Here is a 25,046-nt window from a genome sequence, read left to right as displayed (position 1 = left end):
GGCCTGGAAAATGGATGGAATGCTGGATTGTCGAATCCATTTTAATGAAGAAAATCCTTTTTTTCTGGTGAAAAAAAGTAACATATTTTTAAGAAATTGTGGTTTTTTAAGTCAAGGAAAGACTAATAGTTTTGAAAAAGTAAAAAACTTTTTGGTATATTTTAACAAGAAAAAGTATATGCTGCAGTTGAAACAATCCACATAAAAGTAGAATTTGTGAAAAACTGTTCTTTTTAATTAAAAAAAAAGACATACCTTATACTGAAATTTTTTGCAAATCGTACTATATTTAAAAAAGTTGCATATTTTCAAGAAAATTATTTACTAGCAACAAAGTCCAATCATTACTGATTTTTGTGGTCATATCAATTTACAGTTGCATTGTTATTGTCACACTTTTGTCATATTTACTGTTACTGCCATAAAGAAGGAAAAAATAATTACTGATATACGATCCTTTGAAGTTCAGTAAAAATAATTAGATTTCAATCAATCAACCAATCCCTCCATCAATCTGTTAATCCATACTACTAATGCAGATAAAATGATTTTTGAGAAGAATATCACTTTGGTGTGTTCTGGGTCAAGGCAAAGTTTTAAAGTACGTGCCCAATAGAAAAGAGTAACTTCAAGAACAAAGAATATTCAAGTTTTTCATTCATTTGTGATTGTATCATTTCCGTCGTGATAGCGCTTGGGTCCCTGTTCGCCTCCAGCGACATTTGATATCTGGTACTTTGAAATTAAAGGCTTACAGGGATGAGGGACAGCCTAAAAAAATGTATTACTTCACTGCAGGGCACTCTGTTCTTGTGAAAATCCGATGTAATCCAATTTTATTACTCTTCTGTTGACTGTGTTTTGTCCAAATGGATACTGGGCCCACACTCAAAAGAAAAAAAAACAATAGGAGTCATTAAAATAAGGCTAAATCTTTTGAAATAAAAAAATGTTTTCATGAAAAAAAAAAAAAAATTATTGAAACTTTTTTTTTTATTTTAGGTAAGAATTGGTATATTTTTCTCAATTCAGAGGGAAAAGTTGTTTTTTTTTAAGGGAAAAAAGTTTTTACATAATAAAGAATAAAGTTGTCTGTTCAGAAAGTAAAATATATTTCTTGGGAAAAATGTATGCATTCATGGAAGCAGTATATATTCCCAGAAACATATTTTTAGACAAAAAGTGTGTTTTTTTTTTTAAATCTGTATTTCTTTTAAAGTTCAAAAGCCACTTAATTGAGTTGAGAAAAAAAGAATATACTTTGAGAAGTAAAATTATTTTCACCCCAAAAAGTTATTTTTTTTTCATAAATATAAAAATAGATACAGCAAAACAAAATTAATATTTTGTCCCTGTATATCTTGTAAGTTTTAAGCTCCTTGAGCAATTTAAGGACTCACCCCACTAGTGTGTTTTGGGTTTCGTTGAACTTTGCCTCCTAGAAGGGAACCAACGATGGCAAAAGCGAAAAAGTGATGAGAACTGTGACACAAAAAACCTTTTGCAACAAACCGAAGGTACTCATAACTCACGTTAAAGCGCTTGTCCAGAGATTTCTGTCAGCCGTAATTCTGTCAATTCATTCTTGTACGATGACGTAATGGCGAAAGAGCGATCTTTAGTTTATTTCATTTGGTCGTAGATCAGTCCACAAATCAATAGTCAGCACAAGGGCTTTCATATATAAAATTGCACACTGAGTCCAAGGTTATAAATTCAAATACAGACACGCAGACTTTCTTTCGAGTGACTTAAAACTTGGTTCAATCAATAACAAATGCAGAAATAGTATCACAACACACATTAAAACCTAATTTACGGAAAGATACAGTATATACTAGCCCTATATAAGTAACATGATTTTGTCTCTCTCCCCACTACAAAGCATGCAATGACCTGGTGACCCCAGACCGAGACAGGACACCCAACACGGTGGTCCACGTCGCTGTGGCAGACCCTCATAAAGATCACCTGGTCTCCCATTCCTGCACGGAGATAGTTGAGGTAAGGAAACACAACACATTGTCGCTGCTGATGTTGTGTCGTGGTTTACAATTCCTGACAGGACAGGACTACTTAACCAAGCAGTGCAACACTCGCTGAGGAAGTCGACATGGCAAATAGGACAGGATCATTGAGCCAGGCAGTGGTCCACGCTTTGAGAAAGGTTACATGATGTGTAGCAAATACGACAGAATGGGACAGGACAGAACATCAGAATTGAGCAGAGCAGCGCCACACACACTGAGTGGATGTAAACGACACGCAGTGAGGAAGTCAATGTGGCAAATATGACAGGATGGGACACGACAGCACCGGAGCATTGAAATAATGCATCCTACTTCCTGTGAAGAATCCATGTGATGATTAGCAAAAGGACCCGCCCTGTGGTATGTGCTCAACACAAGAGGATGGCAAAAGGAGACAACCCAGCAGTTAATGTGATGTCGGTCAAATAGGACAAAAAGTGAGTAAAAGGACATGTTTGACTGGACAGGAGCCAAGCTGTGCTGCGTATTCCTATGATAAGTAGCAAAAAGTTCCTGTTCTGTGCCATGCATTTGACAAAAGAGGATTGGACAGGAGAGAAACATTGAGCCAGTTTACCCTTTGAGGAAGATGATGTGATGCAGGTCGAATAGGACAGGACAGATAGTCACCCAGATAGTGCTACACCTTGAGAAAGTCAGTGTGACGAGTAGCACAAAAAGAACCAGGCAGGACTGAAGAATTGAGACTATGTGCTACAGCACCCTGTGAGAAAGTTGTGACAAATAGTAAATAGAACAGGACGGGACAGGACAAAACCAGGGCCGGGCAGTGCTTCACCTTGTGAGGAAGTCCATACACCATGCAGCAAATAGGACAAAACGGACAGGACGGGGGTATCGAGTCAGGCCGTACTACAGAATGTGAGGGAGCCAATGTGACTGGTAGGTAATACCGCAGGACAGGACAGAAACATTGAGCCAGTGAGTGTTCACGGCGTGTGGTGAGAGTGCCAATGGACTGCTACTTTTTTATCCCGGCAAGCTCGACAGTGTGTCTACACCGGGGAGCAGCTGGCTCGCTCTTGAAACACTCCTCCTTTTACACACACATGATCCCTTGACAGGAGGGGGGGGGGGGGGGAACAGCCGTAACGCAGCTTTGAATGAGACGGTTGTTTTAGTGGATTACCGAGAACATAATTCCAGTCTATGCGTCGGTGTGTGTGTGTGTGTGTGTGTGTGTGCACGTGCGCTGCTGGAAAGACAGGATGTGGTAGGATACTGAGTGCTCGCTCTGCAGACACTCTTCTCAGTGCCCTTTGGACTTCATGGCTGCGAGTGTGGAGGACTTGCAGACAAGACAGTATGGACTGCTTTGGACGTCAAGGCAGGGTAGGTCCGCTTGCGCTTTTCATCAAACGCTAGGTTATTAGCCAGTAAGATCTAAGGCAACACTAAAGTGTTCAGTCGCTTCGAGAAGTTGAGTGTTGTTAGGATGAGCTGCGCTTGTTTGGTCTGGAACGTAAACACAACTTGTCTTGGAATGGTATGAAGGACGGGAAAAGTAGTGCCCCACCTGGTCCTGCAGATGGCACTGTATTACTTTCCCTCCAATTAGGGATATTAATTGATATTTTTTTCCCAAATGAACCTGAACTACGTGAATACATTACGATTTTTTTTTTTTTTTTTTTTAACGAAAATGAGGCCGAAACCGAGCTTCTGCAAAGTATTTTTCCTCTGATGAATGAATTTGTAATCAGTTTCACTTTTGGAATCTCAATGCCAAAATGCATTGAACTCTCCTCCGGTATTCCAATTTATTGAGATGCACCTTACTTCCGCGACACCGATTTCTTATTAAACAGGGCTTTGTCTGAATTGTCTGACATCTTATAGTGCAAACTTGTGGTAATTGAAAATCATTAGCCACCTGCCTCCATTTCAAGTGCCTCTGATTACCCCAAATAAAAGTTCTGATATTCTAGTGGGCATTTTGTCACATTATTTACATTCTAGCAGAAGCCTAATCAAACATTCATTTTAAATATGTCACACAATATTAAATCAGTAACTCGTTTTCATTAACATCAGGTATGTTTATTTTTTTGCCGCTCAGTCAATGCGGATCTGTGCATGTTGCGCACGCAAAAGCAAATCGTATTCCCTCCCGTCTGGTTCTAATTACGACTTTTGCCCGAACGGCATATTTGCTGGACGGCCCACTTCGAAGCTTCCGCTGTATTAAAGCGGGACATCGTTTTCGTTCACGCCGAGCATGTCTTGTAATGGAAATGTTCCAATGAAAAAAAAATTGTCAAAGCACCCCCAATCCCCAAACTGTAAAATTTCCATGAGATCCGCGCGCACTCGGCCTTGTTAACTTTTTGCACATTTGCATCAGTTTCCTTTTAGTTTACACGCACGGACCCTCTTTTTCTCGCTGCAGCAAGCCCGCTAATATGTCTGCGGGAAAATCACATTTGTGCACCGCAGGAAGGCGAAGAAGATTTGACATCAGGCCAGAAGATAAAACGGCCTTTCATGCCTTGCCCTCTGTCTTGCGTGTGTGTGTGTGTGTGTGTATAATAATTATAAGTGGCCAAGGGAGGGACTAAAACGGTGGTAAACAAACACATACACACACACACTCATACACACCCACTAAATGGGCCAAATTGGCCATTCCGCAGAGGTTTGCGACCTTAAACGGCCAAGAAATCATCGAGTGTGTGTGTGTGTGTGTGTGTCTGTGTTGACCGCCTGTACGACCAGCTGGTGTGTGTTTTGTGCGTGTGCATGCTGGACTTAGCACTTGAGCTCATCTCAGCCCATCAGCAGCACTGAGAGTCGCACGCCGCCGAGGCTGCCAAACATGCTGGTAAGCTTGAATGAGACCTCACGGTGCCAGATTCTGTGCGTGTGTGTGTGTGTTATTGAGTGTATGCTTATTAGTGAGAATATGTGTGTGTGTTTGTGCGAGAACGTGTGAGAGCGCGCGCACGTGAAAGCGTTCGTGGGACCAAACATATGTCACGGACTTTTTGGCCTCTGTGAATCATTTCTAGTCACTTTGATCATTTTCTATTGTGCACGGCGGCAGTTTTGATGACTAACCGGTGAGAGGAATTTGGCCGATGGCGCGAATCAGTTGACTAGCAGAGAGCTTTTTCTGCAAGTTTGCATGAACATGTAGGGATGAGCACATTGCACTTATTCTGTGATGGTATTGCAGAGCTGGCGGTGGACTTTTTAGGACAAATTTGATGGCTAACTGGAAAGCGGTAGACTTTTCCTTTTCTATCCTACGCTAGCATTAAACCGGCAGGCATTTTTTTAACGCCACGTTGTTTGATTCTTTTAAATAAATCAGAGAAAAAAAAAATCATCCAATGGAACTACAGGGACTCCTCGAGTTAAGGCGGTCTCGACCTAAGATGTTTCGACTTTACAATGCCCGTCCCCCGTCCGCCATTTTGTCTGGCTAATGCTTGTCCGCGTTTGTGTATATTTGCATTTTTTGCCCTCCTTTTTTTAGATATTATGGCCCCAAAGAAGAAAACTTTGTCTTTGAGCAATGCTTCTACAGCCAGAAGAAAAATTCATTACCATGGAAACGAAGCTCAAGATCATAAAAAGACTGGAGAGAGGAGAGACAGCAACACCACCAAGGCTTCAGTCAGTCGACCGTGGTGACAATTATTAAAGATAAAGCCCGTATTTTAGCACATGTGAAGGGTTCCATTCCTGTATCGGCTACAATGATCACAAAACAAGGTTCTTTAATACTTGTCGAGATGGAGAGGATTCAGGACCAGGTTCCTTCGCAGTAGCTAAGCACGGCCTCCCCTTCTTGTTCTTCTCCATCCACCTCTCAGCAGTAATGAAAAGTACATCATCTTGTTTATTTCAATGTATTTGTTTTTTTATACAAAGTATTTTGATGTAAATTCTGACTTTAATGGTGTAATCCGACTTACGTCGAAATTCGAGTCGAGTCGCTACTCTAGGAACGGATCTCAGTCGTAGAACGAGGACTCCCTGTCGTATGTATTTACTTCATAGAATGCTTAAAAGTCTTGTCTTGCTGAAAATTGATGAAAAAACGTGATGAAGAGTCTTAAAATGCGGACAGTAAGATGCAAGTAAGACTAGAAATAAGATCAATTTACAAGGTTAAGATTTTGTGTTTTTGCAGGGCTCAGATGTCAAGTTTGCACTCGCAAGTCATAGCAAAGAAAAAAAATGTTGACGAATGATGCCTCATATCTCGAAAAACACAAATCGGCTCACTTGTATCTCAAGGCACCAGACCACACTTCTATTGGGCAAGGTGACAGCCGTCATTAATAATTCGCGAGGCACTAACAAGACCAATTTCAGCTAATGTTGATTTCACGAAAACCAAGGATGAATCCAAAATGTTTGGACACCACCTCTCCCGCCATCCTAGAGGGATTGAAGAGATAAATGGAAACGTTTTCATAAATGTCAACATGCGCCTCGGCTGCTTCCCGCTGTTGTTGATATACGACGGCAAACTCTACAAGAGCTTCCGAATGTGAGATTGTTCTGTCGATTGCTCACGGCAAGGTCAAGTATGAGCACACTTTGTTGTATACTGATGACACATCATCTCACCCGCATTTGGCAACATTTTTGTCCTTTTCGTATTTTGTTTACATTCAAGGGCGTGACAGACTTTCTATTGGATTTGTCCGCCAGTCCGTCTGAATGCGAGTCATTAGTAAAGTCTCTGAACCTCCACCACCCCCACCCGCCCCCGCCCCCCACCCAAGAGGACTGCCGCCTGGAGACGCCCGGCGGAGGAAGAGGAAGCACCCAATGTCAACACTGAAAATGCTTTGAATTAGTCGAAATAGGGGGAAAAACAAAAACAAAGCTGCTCTCTTTTCCTGGTGAAAATCATGTCCACACCGGTACAGGATTATAATTATTGCTTTTAAAAGTCAGTTTTCTATGATTTCATTTGGAGGAGGGTTCTGGAATATTTGACAGCAGGTTATTTCTTTTCTGTTGTGCAAGAAGGTCGTTATCGTTAACAATTTACAAGGAAATATCAGATTACAGTATTTAATGCAGCCCTATGGGGGCACAAACCAGTGCAATCTGTAGGCCGGTCCCAAGCCCGGATAAATGCAGAGGGTTGCGTCAGGAAGGGCATCCGGCGTAAAAACTGCCAAACAATATGAGCGTTCATCTAAAGAATCCCATACCGGATCGGTCGTGGCCCGGGTTAACAACGCCCGCCCCAGGCACTGCTAACCTGCAGGGCGTCGGGGGAAATTCAGCTACTGTGGGTCGAAGACAAAGAAGAGGAGGAAACGGATCCAGCGTCAGAAGAAAAAGAGGAATGCACAGAGCCTACAACTGAGTGTAGGGACTTTGAATGTTGGGACTATGACAGGAAAAGCACAGGAGTTGGTTGACATGATGATTAGGAGAAAGGTTGATATTCTGTGTATCCAAGAGAGCAGGTGGAAAGGTAGTAAGGCTAGAAGTTTGGGAGCAGGGTTTAAATTATTCTACCACGGAGTAGATGGGAAGAGAAATGGAGTAGGGGTTATTTTAAAGGAAGAGCTGGCTAAGAATGTCTTGGAGGTGAAAAGAGTATCAGATCGAGTGATGAGACTAAAATTTGAAATTGAGGGTGTTATGTATAATGTGGTTAGCGGCTATGCACCACAGGTAGGATGTGACCTAGAGTTGAAAGAGAAATTCTGGAAGGAACTAGATGAAGTAGTTCTGAGCATCCCAGACAGCGAGAGAGTTGTGATTGGTGCAGATTGTAATGGACATATTGGTAAAGGAAACAGGGGCGATGAAGAAGTGATGGGTAAGTACGGCATCCAGGAAAGGAACTTTGAAGGGCAGATGGTGGTGGACTTTGCAAAAAGGATGGAGATGGCTGTAGTGAACACTTATTTCCAGAAGAGGGAGGAACACATAGTGACCTACAAGAGCAGAGGTAGAACCACGCAGGTAGATTATATTTTGTGCAGACGATGTAATCTGAAGGAGGTTACTGACTGTAAAGTAGTGGTAGGGGAGAGTGTAGCTCGACAGCATAGGATGGTAGTGTGTAGGATGACTCTGGTGGTGGGTAGGAAGATTAAGAAGACAAAGGTAGAGCAGAGAACCATGTGGTGGAAGCTGAGAAAGGAAGAATGTTGTGCGGCCTTCCGGAAAGAGGTGAGACAGGCTCTCGATGGACAACCGAAGCTCCCGGAAGACTGGACGACGACAGCCAAGGTGATCAGAGAGACAGGCAGGAGAGTACTTGGTGTGTCATCTGGTAGGAAAGGGGAGAAGGAGACTTGGTGGTGGAACCCCAAAATACAGGGAGTCATACAAGGAAAGAGATTAGCGAAGAAGAAGTGGGATACTGAGAGGACTGAGGAGAGGCGAAAGGAGTACATCGAGATGCGACGTAGGGTAAAGGTAGAGGTGGCAAAGGCTAAACAAGAGGCATATGAAGACATGTACACCAGGTTGGACACGAAAGAAGGAGAAAAGGATCTCTACAGGTTGGCCAGACAGAGGGATAGAGATGGGAAGGATGTGCAGCAGGTCAGGGTGATTAAGGATAGAGATGGAAATGTGTTGACTGGTGCCGGTAGTGTACTAAATAGATGGAAAGAATACTTTGAGAAGTTGATGAATGAAGAAAATGAGAGAGAAGGAAGAGTTGAAGAGGCAAGAGTGAAGGACCAGGAAGTGGAAATGATTACTAAGGGGGAAGTCAGAAAGGCACTACAAAGGATGAAAAATGGAAAGGCAGTTGGTCCTGATGACATACCGGTAGAGGTATGGAAGCAATTTGGAGAGATGGTTGTGGAGTTTTTGACCAACTTATTCAACAGAATACTAGCGGGCGAAAAGATGCCTGAAGAATGGAGGAAAAGTGTTCTAGTTCCCATTTTTAAGAACAAAGGGGATGTTCAGAGCTCTGGGAACTATAGAGGAATAAAGTTGATGAGCCACACAACGAAGTTATGGGAAAGAGTAGTGGAGGCTAGACTCAGGACAGAAGTAAGTATCTGCGAGCAACAGTATGGTTTCATGCCTAGAAATAGTACCACAGATGCATTATTTGCCTTGAGGATGCTCGTGGAAAAGTACAGAGAAGGTCAGAAGGAGCTACATTGCGTCTTTGTGGACCTATAGAAAGCCTATGACAGAGTACCAAGAGAGGAACTGTGGTACTGCATGCGTAAGTCTGGTGTGGCAGAGAACTATGTTAAAATAGTACAGGACATGTATGATGGCAGCAGAACAATGGTGAGGTGTGCCTTAGGTGTGACAGAGGAATTTAAGGTGCAGGTGGGACTGCATCAGGGATCAGCTCTGAGCCCCTTCCTATTTGCAGTGGTAATGGATAGGCTGACAGATGAGGTTAGACTGGAATGATGTTCGCAGATGATATTGTTATATGCAGTGAAAGCAGGGAGCATGCAGAGGAACAATTGGAAAGATGGAGACATGCACTGGAAAGGAGAGGAATGAAGATTAGCCGAAGTAAAACAGAATATATGTGCGTGAATGAGAAAAGTGGAGGGGGAAAAGTGAGGCTACAGGGAGAAGAGATAGCGAGGGTCGACGACTTCAAATACTTGGGGTCAACAATACAGAGCAATGGAGAGTGTGGTCAGGAAGTGAAGAAACGGGTCCAAGCAGGTTGGAACAGCTGGCGAAAGGTGTCTGGTGTGTTATGTGACAGAAGAGTGTCTGCTAGGATGAAGGGCAAAGTTTACAAAACAGTGGTGAGGCCGGCCATGATGTACGGATTAGAGACGGTGGCACTGAAGAAACAACAGGAAGCTGAACTGGAGGTGGCAGAAATGAAGATGTTGAGGTTCTCGCTCGGAGTGAGCAGGTTGGATAGGATTAGAAATGAGCTCATTAGAGGGACAGCCAAAGCTGGATGTTTTGGAGACAAGATTCGAGAGAGCAGACTTCGATGGTTTGGACATGTTCAGAGGCGAGAGAGAGAGTGAGTATATTGGTAGAAGGATGCTGAGGATGGCGCTCCCAGGCAAAAGAGCGAGAGGAAGACCAAAGAGAAGGTTTATGGATGTGGTGAGGGAAGACATGAGGGCAGTTGGGGTTAGAGAGGAAGATGCAGGAGATAGGCTAAGATGGCAAAAGATGACACGCTGTGGCGACCCCTAACGGGACAAGCCGAAAGGAAAAGAAGAAGAAGATCAGATTACAGTATTTGTCTGCATTGTAAGCACAGATTCAACTTTTTTTTTTTTAATCAGGATTGCTTTGCATTTTTTTGATTCTTTGATTTTGATATTTATGACTCACGAGCGAGAGGAGATTTGCCTCAATCTTTGCTTTAATGGCCAACAGCAGCAGTAAACGGGTGCTTCTGATTAATAGGTACAGGTACATGAATTTTTGTTTATCAGGACCAGAGTTAAAAAGGATTTCTTGTGGTTTATTTATTGCCATTGTTGATTTCTAAGTGCCGGGAAAATGAAGTTTCACTTTCTGTTGCAATTTACCAGTATAACTACTCTGGTACAGGAGCAGTATTGTTGTTGTTGTTGTTGTGTTTGAACTCCACTTTTAGCTGATTTTATTTGGAGGAAGGTCCTAAAATTAGAAGACACACACATTATTAATAGCTAGTCGCAGTCAGAGAGGCGATGGCCAGCATGTCGGCCCCACGGCGCGTTTAAAAACCAAACGCCAGTGGGCATGGGTGGTTCGGCTTCGGCGTGCCAACGTACCTGTCAACATTTTTGTTCCTGGCATCCGTGCCAGCGCTCCGAGGAGGCCCCGCCGGGGACATCTCTATCTCCTCCTGTTGAGGAACGACTGATCCCAGCTGTTGGCTGGCCCGGCCTGCCAAACGACTCCCATTGTGTGTCTCATTTTTTTTTGGCTTCCTGCCTGTTCATTAGCATGTTTTGCTCTAGGTTAGCGTACGCGATTTGCACATTCTGAATTCTCATCCACGTTTTGCTTTCCCGTCCCGACAGGCAAATAAAGACCCGTGCTTTCTGACTGGGGTCACTTTCCCCTCGGACTGTACCGCCACGCCGGAGACGCTCGTCAAGCTTACTGTGTATGATGTAAAGGACAAACGGCAAGAAGTCGTAAGTAGACGTCATTGTATGTTACTGGCTAGCTGCCTACTTCCTAGTGTATGGAAAGCTGGCGTGAAACAGTGGGATTGTACCGTTTTTGTTTCTGGGGAAGAAGGAAGTGGTTCAGATCCTCTGTGACTTGAATGACGAATAGAGCTTGTGCACGTGACGTCAACATTTTCACGGCGCCACAATGCCGGTCAAACAGATCCGCTCGACATTGTGGGAGACATTGAACCAGAGCAGAATATTCAAAATGCCCGAGACTGGTTAAGCTTTTGGTTGGCACAATAGACGAGACAGTTCTTGAAAGAGATCATTCTATAGAATACTAGATAAAAAGACCAGAAAAAAAATCGATGGATTTCGGCAATTAAACGTGATGGACGGTGACCAACCAAATACACACGACTGTGTCGTGATCACTTCATTTCAGGTAGGAATTATTCTTCTCAATCTCAAATAACCAAGAAGTATTTATATTGCCAAGTTGACTCATTTGAGAACAATGCGTATTTAAAAAAACACAGTCACTGAGAGGTTTACGGAGGTGTGTGTGTGTGAGTGTGGCCGCAATACGCTTCCGTATACGGAGGAGACGACTCCCTGTCCTAAAATTTTTTCCCAATCATAGTTAATGAACGTAAGTTTGTGTAAAACCAGGGGTCATTTATTTATTATTAAATATTTGTATTGAAAAAATGAGAAGTGTATAGAGATCATTCACATGATGGATGGCGCCCAACTAAATGTGTAGCGCCTGTGTAGTGATCATTTCAGGTAGGAATTATTCTTTTCAATCTCAAATGATCAAGAAGTATTTATAACGCCAAATTGACTCATTTGAGAACAATGCGTATTTAAAAAAAAAAAAAATCTAGTCTGTTTACGGAGGTAAGCGTGTGGCAGCAATACGCCTCCGTGTACGGAGGCTACATTTTTTTCCAGTGATAGTTAATAAATGCTAGTTTGTGTAACACCAGGGGTCATTTATTTAAATATTGGTATTTGTAATGAAAAAAATCTGTGGGTACATCATGATGTGGGATCGATTGAGAACAGATCCAGCAACGAAGTATTCGTACGCGTCCATACTTTTCTAAGCTTTCAAACTCTTCCGTGTAAATCTCGACGATTTACTCACCAGATGCATGTGTCGATCCAGTTTTCCAAGGCAAGCGGAATCAGGTTAACAGTCCACTTTCTAATCGGCGAAAACATTGACTTCGGCATTAAATATGTTTCCTCTATGCCAAGTGACTCTCATTTTTCCACTTACCTTCGTTTATTATCACTTAAATTAACAGTATCGGACAAAACTCTGGGCGTCGTGCTATAAGACATGTTTTCGTGCGGTCTCCAACCGACTTAGCGTTGAAGAATGCTTTGCTAGACCGTCAATATGGCCAGTCACGTGACGTAGGTGCATGAGCTCTATAAGGAAGTATTTTCACTTTCATGTCTTGGTATACAATGTATGATGTAAGTTGACAGGAGCCTACCATTTGTTATTCAAAGCAATAGCTCTTGCGTGTTTTCTCACCCCCCCCCCCCCCCCCCACGTTCAGTTTCATCACGCTGGAATGCGTCCAACAGATTCCCGGGTTCAAAAAAGGTCATGTGTCACGACTTCCATAATTCATACTAGTCACTTTCAGACCTTTCGACTTACATTTTTGAAAAGAATGCCTCCCGCTGCTCTTCCCTCGAGACCGTCAACCGGGGGCACATCAATGGGAATGTCAAAAAGAACAAGAGAGGGAATTCTTAAACCTTGGTATTCGCACATTTTCAGACAGACGTTATGAGCCGGCTGCGCGTTCCCGATATAAATGGAGCGTCTCCGTTGATCCCCGGGCACCGCAATCTTAATTTGCCATAAGTTACAATGAAACATTTATGGGCTTTATGGTGAGTAAGGAGTCCATTAGAAGACCGTGGAGTGGAATGAATCACGTTTAGGCTTCATGGAACACACATTGTACGCTGGTTGTTGTACTTTGAAACAAACAAATGTCAGCTTTGTACCATTGTACAAAAGTATTGTGTATTAAAAGTAGATGGAGCTATGCTTTCCCTGCCTTCTAAATTAAAAAATCCGTACGCCCGTCTGACCGTGTATTATAGCTGGAGCGTGTCCCATTTTCATTACGCGAGACGTAAACAGTACCATTAAAATATGGACATGTTGAATAACACTCTGTGAATTGTTGGGCGTAATACGTTTTTAAAAAATAAATGAAAATTGCCCTGCAAATTTTAGGCATTTCTATGTTATCAATGTCTGTTACTAGCACACATCCAGTATAGATACAAATTTGCTAATAAAAAAAAAAAACATTTTACAGGTGGAACAAAGTGGGCAACAATTATTTTTTCATTTAATTTCTTTATTTAAATCATTATTATTTACTTGCTATACTAATTCATCACCTTTTTATGTATTCCATATTTTACCATTATTATAATTTATTTCACATTATTTAATTTCATATGGGTTATTGATTTATGTGAAACATGGAGTGCCGTTTACGACCGGGTGGGACCTACTCGAAAGAATCTACAATGTCAAAGTCCGCGATTGCGTCCGCTCAAGCGCAGCCACGTGACGTTAGACGTGATGTGGCAGTTGATAATCACGAAGGATAACTGCCACCTTGCATGAAAGAAATTCACAATGATTTAAATTCATCGAGGCAGGACGTTGGATCAGCTGGAAAGCATTGGCCTCACAAATCTGAGGTCCCGGGTTCGATCCCGGACCTTTTTTTGTGTAGTGTGCATGTTCTCCCCGTGCCTGCGTGGGTTTTCTCCAGGCACTCCGGTCTCGTCCCACATCCCAAAACATGCAACATTAATCGGACACTCTAAATTGTCCCTAGGTGTGATTGTGAGTGTGGCTGTTTGTCTCCATGTGCCCTGCGATTGGCCGGCAACCAGTTCAATATGTACCCCACCTCTTGCCCGTTGACAGCTGGGATGGGCTCCAGCACTCCCCGAAACCCTTGTGAGGATACGCGTCTAAGAAAATGGATGGACGAATGAATAAATTAATTGATGGACGGGCGCTCAACTTAGAGATGACGTTTATTGCCCTTCCGACTCCACATTTAATGAACAAGAACGACCCATTTGCCCAGTAGAAATAAACATCCCAGCATGATTAGAATAAAAATCCCAAATCTAATTAATCTACAATGTCAAAGCAAGAAACGTTGTTTTAGCCATATGATCTAGTATTGACTATAAATGCTTTGGAATATTTAAGAATCCAATACTTACAAACTTGTACAACAGAAATAAACGGAAGGGCAGCGTTACGGTCGTTCAAGCGGAGGCGGCGTGCGACCTAGACAGGACACTGTGAATGGCATGTGATGTTTATTAATAACCGCCACTTTGCACAATGGAAACTAAACAATGAAAATAATCTACAATGTCATGACAGGCATGGTACGATCACTCAAAAACGGCCTAGCAACATAGACGTGATTTAGTATTAATTCCATCAGTAGTTTACCTGTCTGATGCAATGAAGTTTTGAATTTGCGTTAAATGGAGTAGCAGGAACCCCCCCCCCCCTCCTTCTTTGCTGAAGTTCGTTTCTTCATAACGAGAGCACAATGGTGTATTCTTAGGCGCCATTGAATATTCATGCGGAACAACACCCATGTGAGCTCCGCACCGTATCCATCCTCCATTGTTTCTCCGACTCCTTCCTGAGTGCGCGTCTTATCCGCCGCTGCCAGTCCCCACCGGAGGCTCCGCTACATTTAGCGGCAGGCTAGGTGACTCAACACGTCGCGGACGTGGGCGTTTCCTCTTTTCTGCGCTCAGATTCCTCACAGGTTGGTGCTAGGAGGTCGGACAACAATTTAAAACTACAAAAAAATAACTAGATAAAAATCACTGCCATTGAAAGAAAATACAGAATAGACAAACCAACTCAGAATATTCCGGAAAAAAAGTTCTTCTTCATTTGCTGTTACCTGGCACGAAAAAATGTTCGCTCAAGCACAGCTTTGCAACATAAACGTAACGTATTATTTACACACATATAAGAGTCCAGATGGTGTACATTTCATTAACGAGTTCTCTTTCTAGATTTTTTCCTCAAGAAAACGAAACTGCCAGTCGTTTCCAATCAGATCAATCCATTTTGGAGCAATCGGTACATAACTAATTGCCGCGGGATTGCCGCTTTTTCCCCTGGCGTCTCCGCTTTTTCATCGGCCAAAATCGATACGCCGCCATGTCTTGGTGTGATGTCAGCGACAGAACTGTAGCCCAAATTGGCGGCGTAGTCGGTGTGGAGAAAGGAACATACGGTACTATAGGCTACAAAGTGGCAGTTGTCATATTTGAATACAGTGGCTTAGTAGCTTATTAAATCCCCACCTCCAAAATGACAATTTTTTTAAAGAAACGGAACAAAAACACCATCTTGGTTGAGTTTACAAACATCACTTTGTTCAAGTTTGTATCAGAAAAGTGAAGCAAATGTATTTCTATAACGCATTTCATACATGAGGTAATTCAATGTGCTTTACATGATTAAATGCATTTGAAAACAAAGAGTTAAAACACTTAAAATGGGATAAAAACAATAAAAATGACCAACAAAATATTAAAAAAAAGACAGTTAAAATCGCATGCAGTGCAAGTAATGTGATCAAAAAGTAGATATTCTAAAAAGGATGTAAAAAAAGAAGAGTTTTCAACCTGGATTTAAAAATATTCACACTTGGGGCTGACGTCAACTCTGTGGGCAACGTATTCCATTTGTGTGCAGCATAATCGCTAAATGCTGCTTCACCTCGTTTGCGTTGGACTCGGCGCCCCACAATTTGACCTGAGTCAGTCGATCCCAGAGCTCTGCTGGGTTTGTATTCCATATGCATTTCTTTCATGTATTCAGGACCTAAATTATTTAGTGATTTATAGACCAGTAGCAGAACTTCAAAATCTGTTCTAAAGCTGATTGTAAGCCAGTGCAAGGACTTTAGGATTGGCGTTATATGCTCTGACCGCTTTGTTTTGGCCAGAACGCGAGCTGCAGCATTCTGAATGAGCTGCAGCTGTTTAATACACTTTATTTTTTGGGAGTCCAATCAGAAGACCATTACAGTAGTCAAGTATAATACCTTATTGCTATCATATACCATTGCACACTAACATTAACACAACAGGATCATGAAATTTCATTTAATTTCTAATTTAATGTGCTAAAAATTGCTAATTTATCACTGTACAATTGAGGAAAATGGCACAAACACAACACTGACTGGCTGTGTCGACCACAGTCACTCGACGCCACCTGTGCAAAAAGCTTCCAACTTTACAAAAGCAAACACCTGTGTTATGTCATTTTCCCAAAGCGTCAGCGTACCAATCAGTACAACGAGCTGACTAAACTTTTATGTAGACTGAAATGAATCTGCAATGATGCAATACAACCATCGATTTGAACAAAACACCTGATCTGAAAGGTCTCTAACCTCACTATTTTCATTTATTGTCTAAATAAAAACAACCATCCAGTCTTTCAATGTAATTTCAATTACGCCGTAGAACATGTACTAGTTTTATAAGGAAATGTGCAGGCTCACACAGTTTTCGACCCAAATGATAAAATCAAATATGTCATCAGAAAACAAGCATAAATTGCTATTTTTTGGGGGGGAAGTGCTAATGTTCACACCATCAGAAACGTCCTTTAATGCAACGTCCGTTTCATTACAAAAGAGATGATAATAGCCTTGCACAGTAGAAATAAACGGAACAAAATAAAAGTAAGCAGGGCTCTTTTCAACAGCTTCCTTGAAAATACTGTGGAGATCCCGCTACTCAAACACCTGGCTCCCCCCCCCCCCCCACCGCACGGATTTATCCCCCCCCCCCCCATAAATCGTATTAGCCCCGTCATTTTAAAATAATCCCTATATTTCACACCATCATTCACTGCCATGCTTTGGAGTGCCATTTTTCTCTCAGCGCTGTCACTCTGTCAAGCGCCTCATCCATGCAGAACGCGGCGCTTTCCTTCAGAACGGTGCTCTTAGCAAGCTCGGGAGGGGCCGGAGTCCTCTCCGCCTTTTCGGGTGCATCTGAAGCTCTTAGCTTCAAAAAATGGAGTCCAATTTGATTAGTGATTTCTGCGGTTTGCAGGCTTTTGGAGCGAAAGACAAGAAAAGCACTTGAAGGTGTTTTCTCGTTAGAGGTTGCCTGGCAACAGAGGTGACAAAAGTGCTCACACTACTGATAAAAATCCAGTAAAAAATTACAAGGGCTGAGTCAACTCCTGTACTCCATAAAAAGTACAATACTAAGTAGAACTCTGAAAACATTTACATAAATACAAAAGTTGAAATAGATTTTTACTGTCAATTTTCCATTGGGTACAGTGGAACCTTGCCTTAGAAATTTCAAACGTCAAATTTTTTTTTTTGTCGTACGTTGCAAAACAAAAGATTTTGTTACGAGCGTTAGATGGTTTGAAAATACTTCACAACAAGCCGAAGTTTGGCACAGTTGAAGTTTGCTGTAAAGAGAAACACAAAACCAAAAGAATTAGATTTTGGATGGAACCAAACCATAAAACTAATTTACGGTGGTCCACAACCAAACGGTAGCAGCACATTCTGCTCCCCGGTTCATGTTCTGCCATGTTGGTGCTGTTCCCCGTTTTTTTAGACTGTGGCTTTGTGGCTTTTTTGGGTTGTTGAGTGACGCTCGCTGCAGTCTCTTCATGCTACTGTACTTTGCCCTGAAGCTGACAAACACACAGTCAGGCGACTTGCTCATTTAGAGCTACAATAACTCCCACTTAAAGTAGTAAAACTTTGACGTGTCCTTCAAACTCTAGCACAGTTATCTCTATGAATGAATGTAATTATCTTTATCTATCTAATTATCTATAAGTGCATGCTTGCACAATAGAAATAAACAGAACAACTCTTGTTAAGCAAAAAAGAAAACCCCATTATTCAAATGAATCTGATTGTACGCAGTATTTTCACGTTACAACATGCCAATACTTGGTTACATTACTTAAATGGAATTTTCACATTAGTAAAAATGTCCATGTTTTTCCTCTTGCAAACATTCTTAAAGATGGCCGCCTCTTTGTATAATAGAAATTAAAAGAAACTGCCCAGACACAATGTATAAACTCGTAGGCGTCAAACTCATTTTTGTCCCAGGCCATATTGTAATGAGTGAACCCATATAAATGAATGAGCACCTCAAACGTGAAGTCGACCCACATGATTTGTTTTTCAGGGGCCACAAAAATAATGTGGGAGTGCTGCGTCTGATCCCTGTGACTTGAGTTTAACACCCATACTTGATCTTGCACAGACATTTTACACTCACATATGAAAAATGTACAGGTGTGGTCAGTCATGCCCGCAGATATAAAGTTACAGGCGTGGTCCACCAGTCATGCCCTCAGCTATAAAGTTACAGATGTGTGTTTTGTTTGTAATTATGAGTGCACCCCTTTAAGAGCGGAGGGGGGCGGTGTCAGGTAAACTAGGAAGTAGAAGTAGGCTGAGCAGCAACTCATTGTTAAAGACCATGTGCTTCCGTATTTGAAAAAAAAAAAAAAAAAAAAGATGTCAGGCTGTGGTTCGTTGCGCTGGATCGGTTTTCATGTGCGCTGAGTGTGTGCGGCAAGTGCGCAATTGCGCCGTGGCGCAGCTTCGAGGGACCATTGGTCAAGACTACACAAAATAAGCGTCGTCTTTCAATCGCTATGTGTTTCTACTTGTAACTAATTTAACGCGCGTGATTTTCCGTGCTCGACTGCAGATTTGCGAGTGCGATGGCGATATTCGAGTCCGTCTCCTTGCACGACGGAGTTAAACAGAACACCTCTGAATAATTGACAATAGAGTAGCCCACAGATGCTTGGTGAGGTACACGCATCTTTAAACCAATGATTCCTAACTAAAGTTCTTAAAGGTGATCAGCTCCTTGCCCAATAGACATAAACGGAACATTTTATAATAAGTCACAAAGTAAAATCCCGCAGCCACTTGTTTATTCACAGGCATCTAAAAATGAATGTGGTCCTGCCCCTCTGAGCAATTCTGAAGCAAAACCAGCTCCTTGCACAGACTGACTCGAAATAAGCGACAAAGTGAAAGCCGCATAAATAAACGTCTTTAAATTAATCCAATTGTTCCCTTCCAACAGTTCTTAAAGATAACCGCCTACTGGTAGAAATAAACGGAATGACTCGAAATGGGCAACAATAATGCTGTTCGGTACATGAAGACACTCATTTTTAGAAATAAACAGCTGTGTATTGTTTTTTTGTTGTTGTTGATTGGAGTTTATACAACAGCCTGTTCTCCACCGCGCGATAACATTGGGTTCACTTTAGGTCAGGTCGACAGCACTTGTCCTTATAAGCAACATTACAATTACAAGGTGTCAAACCCTCTACTGAGTGAAGCGGAGGTGTTTTCACGTTAAAAGCGAGCGGGAGTGATTATTTGCGCATTGCGTCCAGAGGCTTGAAAGCTGGCTAATGACGGCTCTGCTCCTCGTCGGCACAAACCTATTAGCTGCCGGCCTCGTTCGGCAACGGCGATGCTGTTTTTCGCTTCGGGGGCTTCTGAGGGTTTTCCCATCAAAAGCGTGACGAAGAGGACGTATCATAATTGGCATAAAGCTGTCATGAAATGTCAAATAGTGTGAAAGTGCCACTTTTCGCGGTTCGCTATTCACGACAAGATATTTGTTCTTACCCCACAAGGGTTTTGGAATAAAAGCCATTGCGGCCAGCATTTGTTACTTTTTTGAGCTATTATAAATTGATGTTTTCTTCTATAGGTAAGTTTGGCTTAAAATTGTATGTATGTACTATACTGTAAATCAGTGGTCTCAAACACAATTCACCTCGGGGCCGCTGGCGGCACATTCCGGCTGAGGCTTGGCTGCACATGTATGCAATTTAAATGAGAATTTTTAAAAAACGTCTTTTGTATTCATCCATCCATCCATTATCTACCGCTTTTCCGGGTCAGGTCGCGGGGGAAGCAGCTTCAGCAGCGATACCCAGACTTCCCTTTCCCCAGGCACTTCTTCCAGCTCTTCCGGAGGGATCCCGAGGCGTTCCCAAGCCAGCCGAGAGACACAGTCTCTCCGGCGTGTCCCGGGTCATCCTTGGGGTCTCTTTCCGGTGGGACATGCCGGGAACATCTCACCAGGGAGGCATCCGGGAGGGATCCGAAATCAGATGCCCCAGCCACCTCATCTGGCTCCTCTCAATGCGGAGGAGTACCGGGTCGACACTGAGCCCCTCCCAGATGACCGACCCCGTCAATCTATCTCTAAGGGAGAGCCCGACACCCTGCGGAGGAAACTCATTTCGGCCGCTTGCATCCGGGATCTTGTTCTTTCGGTCACGACCCACAGCTTGTGCCCATAGGTGAGGGTACGACCGTAGATCGACTGGTAAATTGAGAGCCTCACCTTTCGACTTAGCACTTATCACTACAGACGTTGCAGCGATCCGTTCCATTCTTCCCTCACTCGCAGCCGAGTGTGAAGCGGCGGGGATGAGAATCAGCACCTCCAAATCCGAGACTGTGGTCCTCAGTCGGAAAAGAGTGGCGTGCCCTCTCCAGTTCGGGGATGAGATCATTCCCCAAGTGGAGGAGTTCAAGTATCTTGTTGTCTTGTTTTTTTATATTCTTTAACACAAAATAAGATAAGCCATTGTAACTTTCACTCAATGAAAAAGGTTTCTCCGGTTGCATCAAGTCTGGTCGCTGTCACGCCCCCGAGAGCCACAACCCCACCGTGATTGGTAGGTTCGTCAGCTCTGCACACAACACTATAAAAGTGCCATTCATATCAAACTTTACAGCCGCACTATTATTTCAATTTCCTGGTTAGGTGGGGGCCACAAAATATCATCATGGGGGCTGCAAATGGCCCGCGGACTGCGGGTTTGAGAACCCTGCTGTAAATACATGTTAAATTGAAGACGCTATTTTTGAAGTGTTTTATTCTGGGCTCGTTGAGTCAATTAACGTCCACGATTGTGAGGGAAAAAGTTAGAGGAATATTTTTAGCGACATTAATATGATTGATGCAGCCTTGTGTCATGCACCACATTAACGCCTTCAGACCAGACCTGGCATCTGTAAAGCTGACGTTTAAGGAGAAAGTGCCGCTATAAAACTAAACTACTATCTGGGCTTGTTGCGTAAATGAACGTCCATAATATGCAGAGCAATTTTGAGGAATGTTTGAAGACATGCTTTAGCTCCTCACATTGCCGCAGAAAGTGCAGGTAAAAGGAATAAATCTCAGTCTTTCCGTCTTACTTTGCCTGTTTTCGGGGTGGAAGTTGCCGCCGCTCTGGAGTAGCGGTTCCCAATTATAAACTGCTGAAGTATGGAAATAGCAGCGTCAGTTAATCCTGACTTGTCAATAACGCTGACGTGGAAAGGCCGGCGACTTGACACTTTCTGGCACCGGCGGCTCCTTGTACTTGGATGAGTGTCAGTGTGGTGGGAATGTTGTGTGTAAGGCCCGTGGTGGAGGGGTTTAACTGCTGGGGAAGTGGGTGGGGGGTGGGGGATGGGGCAGCAACTCCTATCATCCCCGCAGACACCGAATTGCGGTAGCTCGCATAAAAACGGGACGGGAATTGAACTCAACCCTTCAGACAAATGCTGCCGTGCTCCACACAAATGTCTTTTGGAGACTTTTGTTCGAGTCATAGTTGCAATGTAATATGGTCTTTGGGAGTCTTGATGAAGAGAAATTTACTCTTGGAGAACCCCTAAAAAATCACAAAAAAATTATTTTAAAATGCACGCTTCAAACCAAAGTCGCTGACTTCCAGTTTTATATTCAGCCGTATGGCAATTTGACACTTTTTTTATGGGTCAAGTCATTAACGAGACCCTTACAAATTTTCGTCTTGCTAAATGAAAATGCATTTGGGTGCTGACATATATATATATATAAGTAAAAAAAATATATTTTTTAAATTACAGAGGCATTTAAGGGGCCACAATGACGGGAAAGTAGCCACTTCATACAAAAATTGCAGACTTTGTGTTTTTTCAGGCCTGGTTTTCAAAAAGCCATACAGTATTTTAAAAACTAAGTACAGTTGTATTTGTGCATTTATGTAAGACCAACCCTTTTAGAGTACAATAAGGCTCAGAATTCTTTTGAATAATATTGTTACGGTGTCGCAAACCGTCACGAACCTCCGGTACGGGAGGCGGACCCAAATGCAGGACTTTGAGGTAGAGACATAATGTTCAATGTGGTTTATTCCATAAACTGCATCATACATGGTGTAGCAGTTCGACAAGGCAGAGGCACAGAAACGCTAGGCTAGGCGGGATCCAAAAAACCTACGGCAAGGGTTTTTTGACTGTGAAGCGAACTAACAAACTCAATAGGACAGGATCAAACAAAATATCACAAAATCGCTGTGACTAGGGTTACTCTAACTTACGCGTAGAAGCGGAGAGTCCCACAGGCAGTGAATGCAACTCACTAACGCAAGGTAACGAACTGGCAAATCCCAGTGACAAAAACTCCAACTTAAATCCCTGTCCAATTACAGTCACAATGTGAAACAGCTGTGACTGGTGACAGGTGTCACTGCCCAGAGCAGTGGCCTGGCCACACCCCTCTTGGGAGTGGCCAAGCCTTGCTCATGACGCTAACCAATGACCAATGATGACAAAAGTACTTCTTACCAATAATGTGACTTCTGGTGCTGCCTGGTTTTGCTGATGTCTTTATAGTCCGTTTCATACGTCGTTAGCTTAAGCTTCACGGAGGCATTGAGACTTCCATCCGCTCATCGTGAACGTAATTCAGTTTGATTCGCCATCATGATGGTACGATGGTGAAGAGTTCTCGCCGACAAAGGCATGTTTTTTATTCATTTATCTTGTCTTTATGCGAAGTTGGCAAAATGTTTATTGGCAACGTCGAGTACGAATGCTTTGGCATACTCCCCATCTGTGAATTTAAACACACAGCAGAATCCTCTCTCTCCACAAAGGCTGTCCATTCTTGTTGAAAACTTCGGTGGTACTCCTGTCAAAAGCCTTTCCATAATTAGTTGTTCCGACACGATCGGCATTGGACCCTTCTGCGCCTGCGCACATCTACCGCCAACACCAAACTACGGCAACCCCACCAGGACAAACTGTCTCTGCGTCATTTGCGTTGCCTCCCACGGCAAACTTAAGGCTACTCCACTCGGACAAACCTTCTTTGTGTCATTTGGGTTGCCTGCACGACAGAAATCACATGTCCGGTATGTCGTTATGAGAGCTCCGTGAACCATATGCAACCACCAAAAGAACCAGGTATGGCTCACGAGCCATAGATTCCGGACCCCTGGCCTAAAACATAAACTTGAAATCAAAATGTGAGACCTGTGCCTTTTCATGGATGGTTTCTTGGTATTTCTTTTTGAGCACACTCCTGGTAGAGCTGAGTTTTCTCAGAATCAGAGACCATGGAAAAGGGTCACCATGACTCTAAAATAGACACTTCATATTAAAATGGCAGACTTCCCATGTTTTTTTCTTTTTTTCAGAGATGTTTTTTTTTCTTTGTTTTTTTTTCCTACTCATGATAGACATGTCTTGCAAAATTTGTGCTCACAAGTGAAAGAGTGTTGGGGGGGCTGAATTTTCTAATTTTGAAAGACCCCTGAAAAGGGCTACAATAACCCTAAAATAGCTATTTCATACAAAAATTGCAGACTTCTTGTGTCTTTTCAGGCACTGGTTCTTGTTTTTTGTTTTTTTTTGGTGGCTGTACTCATGATCAACAAGCCTACAAAATTTCTTGCTGCTATGGGAAACCCTTCTGGGACTGATTTGGCCCCCCTCTCCCCTCTTACAAAAAAAATGGTGTTTCTGGAATATGGCAATAACCTGTAAATTGAAATGTATTTAACAAGAAAGTAATTTCAAAAGAACCTTCAGACCACATACTTAAAAAAAACTCCAGAGAAAGTCATAAAAATCCCAGCATGCTCCTAATAGTCACAAACAACCAATTGTTCAATTGTTGCATCGGAAATATCGTCCAGTCCTTTTTGAAGCGACTTAATCAAACCTCAAATTCCCCACTTTTAGTCTGTACACCCCATTTTACCCCCCACCCCCCAAAAAAAAAAGAATCAAACGCTTCAAAACCTCCAAAACGTTTTTATTGACCGCCTTGCCATTTCAAGTCCCGACCGACACGCTATTAACACCACAAAAATGTTTTCTTTTGACATACTATCCGACACGATTAGCTCGTTGCTTTATTCCCCTCTTTTAGGCCTCTCGTGGTGTCAAAGAGGAGCTCGTCGTAACATGAATATTTAACGTTATGTTTGTGGCGCTCACGCTCATTAAACGAGAACCAAATTAAAACAGAGAGGGTAATTACTCATAAAAGAAAGTGCTGAGCAGATGTCTGACTGTGACGCCACTTTTCGTGGCGTGAAGCAAGAAGTTTAGTGTGTGAAATGGAAATAATCCTACTCGGGCCGAACAAGCTTCGCCAGAAAACCTGTACATTTTTTTTTGTGCTTGAAGTTACTTTTGACACAAAAGTAACTTAACAGTGTAAAACCTTCAAGTCAATGCAGATATTTATTGAAAACATTTTGAAGTGTTTCAAGTGGCTAGTTTCCAAAAAGTAAAACTTCAGATGATATGGTAATTATCACACTACTGTACTCCCAATTCCTAATTGTCTGAATGTAATCATATCGATATTATTTAGCAGTTCCGTTAAGTGTAGAAAGAAGTTAACCACTGTAGTCTTAATCTTGTAAAAATACCTGTACAAATTTTAGCTTACAGTTTTTTTAGCTAGTTAGCGGCTAGCAACTAGCTTTCAACTTCACTGCCTGTTCTTTTAATTTAAAAAAATC

At 42.5% G+C, this 25,046-nt stretch overlaps 1 protein-coding gene and 1 long non-coding RNA gene across 3 annotated transcripts in view; one reads left to right on the top strand and one right to left on the bottom strand.

Moving 5' to 3' along the window:
- The window catches only part of inpp4b (inositol polyphosphate-4-phosphatase type II B), a 181,196-nt gene that overhangs the window by 25,700 nt on the left and 130,450 nt on the right, over positions 1–25,046 (top strand). The window contains 2 exon segments of the mRNA XM_061828785.1: positions 1,886–2,004; positions 11,006–11,122. Coding sequence (XP_061684769.1) covers positions 1,886–2,004; positions 11,006–11,122 — 236 coding nt within the window.
- LOC133505608 (uncharacterized) overlaps positions 14,429–25,046 on the bottom strand; it is a 33,892-nt gene continuing 23,274 nt past the window's right edge. For both annotated transcript variants that reach the window (XR_009796300.1, XR_009796301.1), the window contains exon 3: positions 14,429–14,968. This is a non-coding gene — a long non-coding RNA (uncharacterized LOC133505608). The remainder of the gene's footprint in view (positions 14,969–25,046) is intronic.

The sequence above is a fragment of the Syngnathoides biaculeatus genome, chromosome 9 (assembly GCF_019802595.1).
Source record: "Syngnathoides biaculeatus isolate LvHL_M chromosome 9, ASM1980259v1, whole genome shotgun sequence".
NCBI lineage: Eukaryota > Metazoa > Chordata > Actinopteri > Syngnathiformes > Syngnathidae > Syngnathoides > Syngnathoides biaculeatus.
The sequence above is the reverse complement of the archived record's forward strand: the minus strand, read 5'-3'. Positions and strand labels throughout refer to the sequence as shown.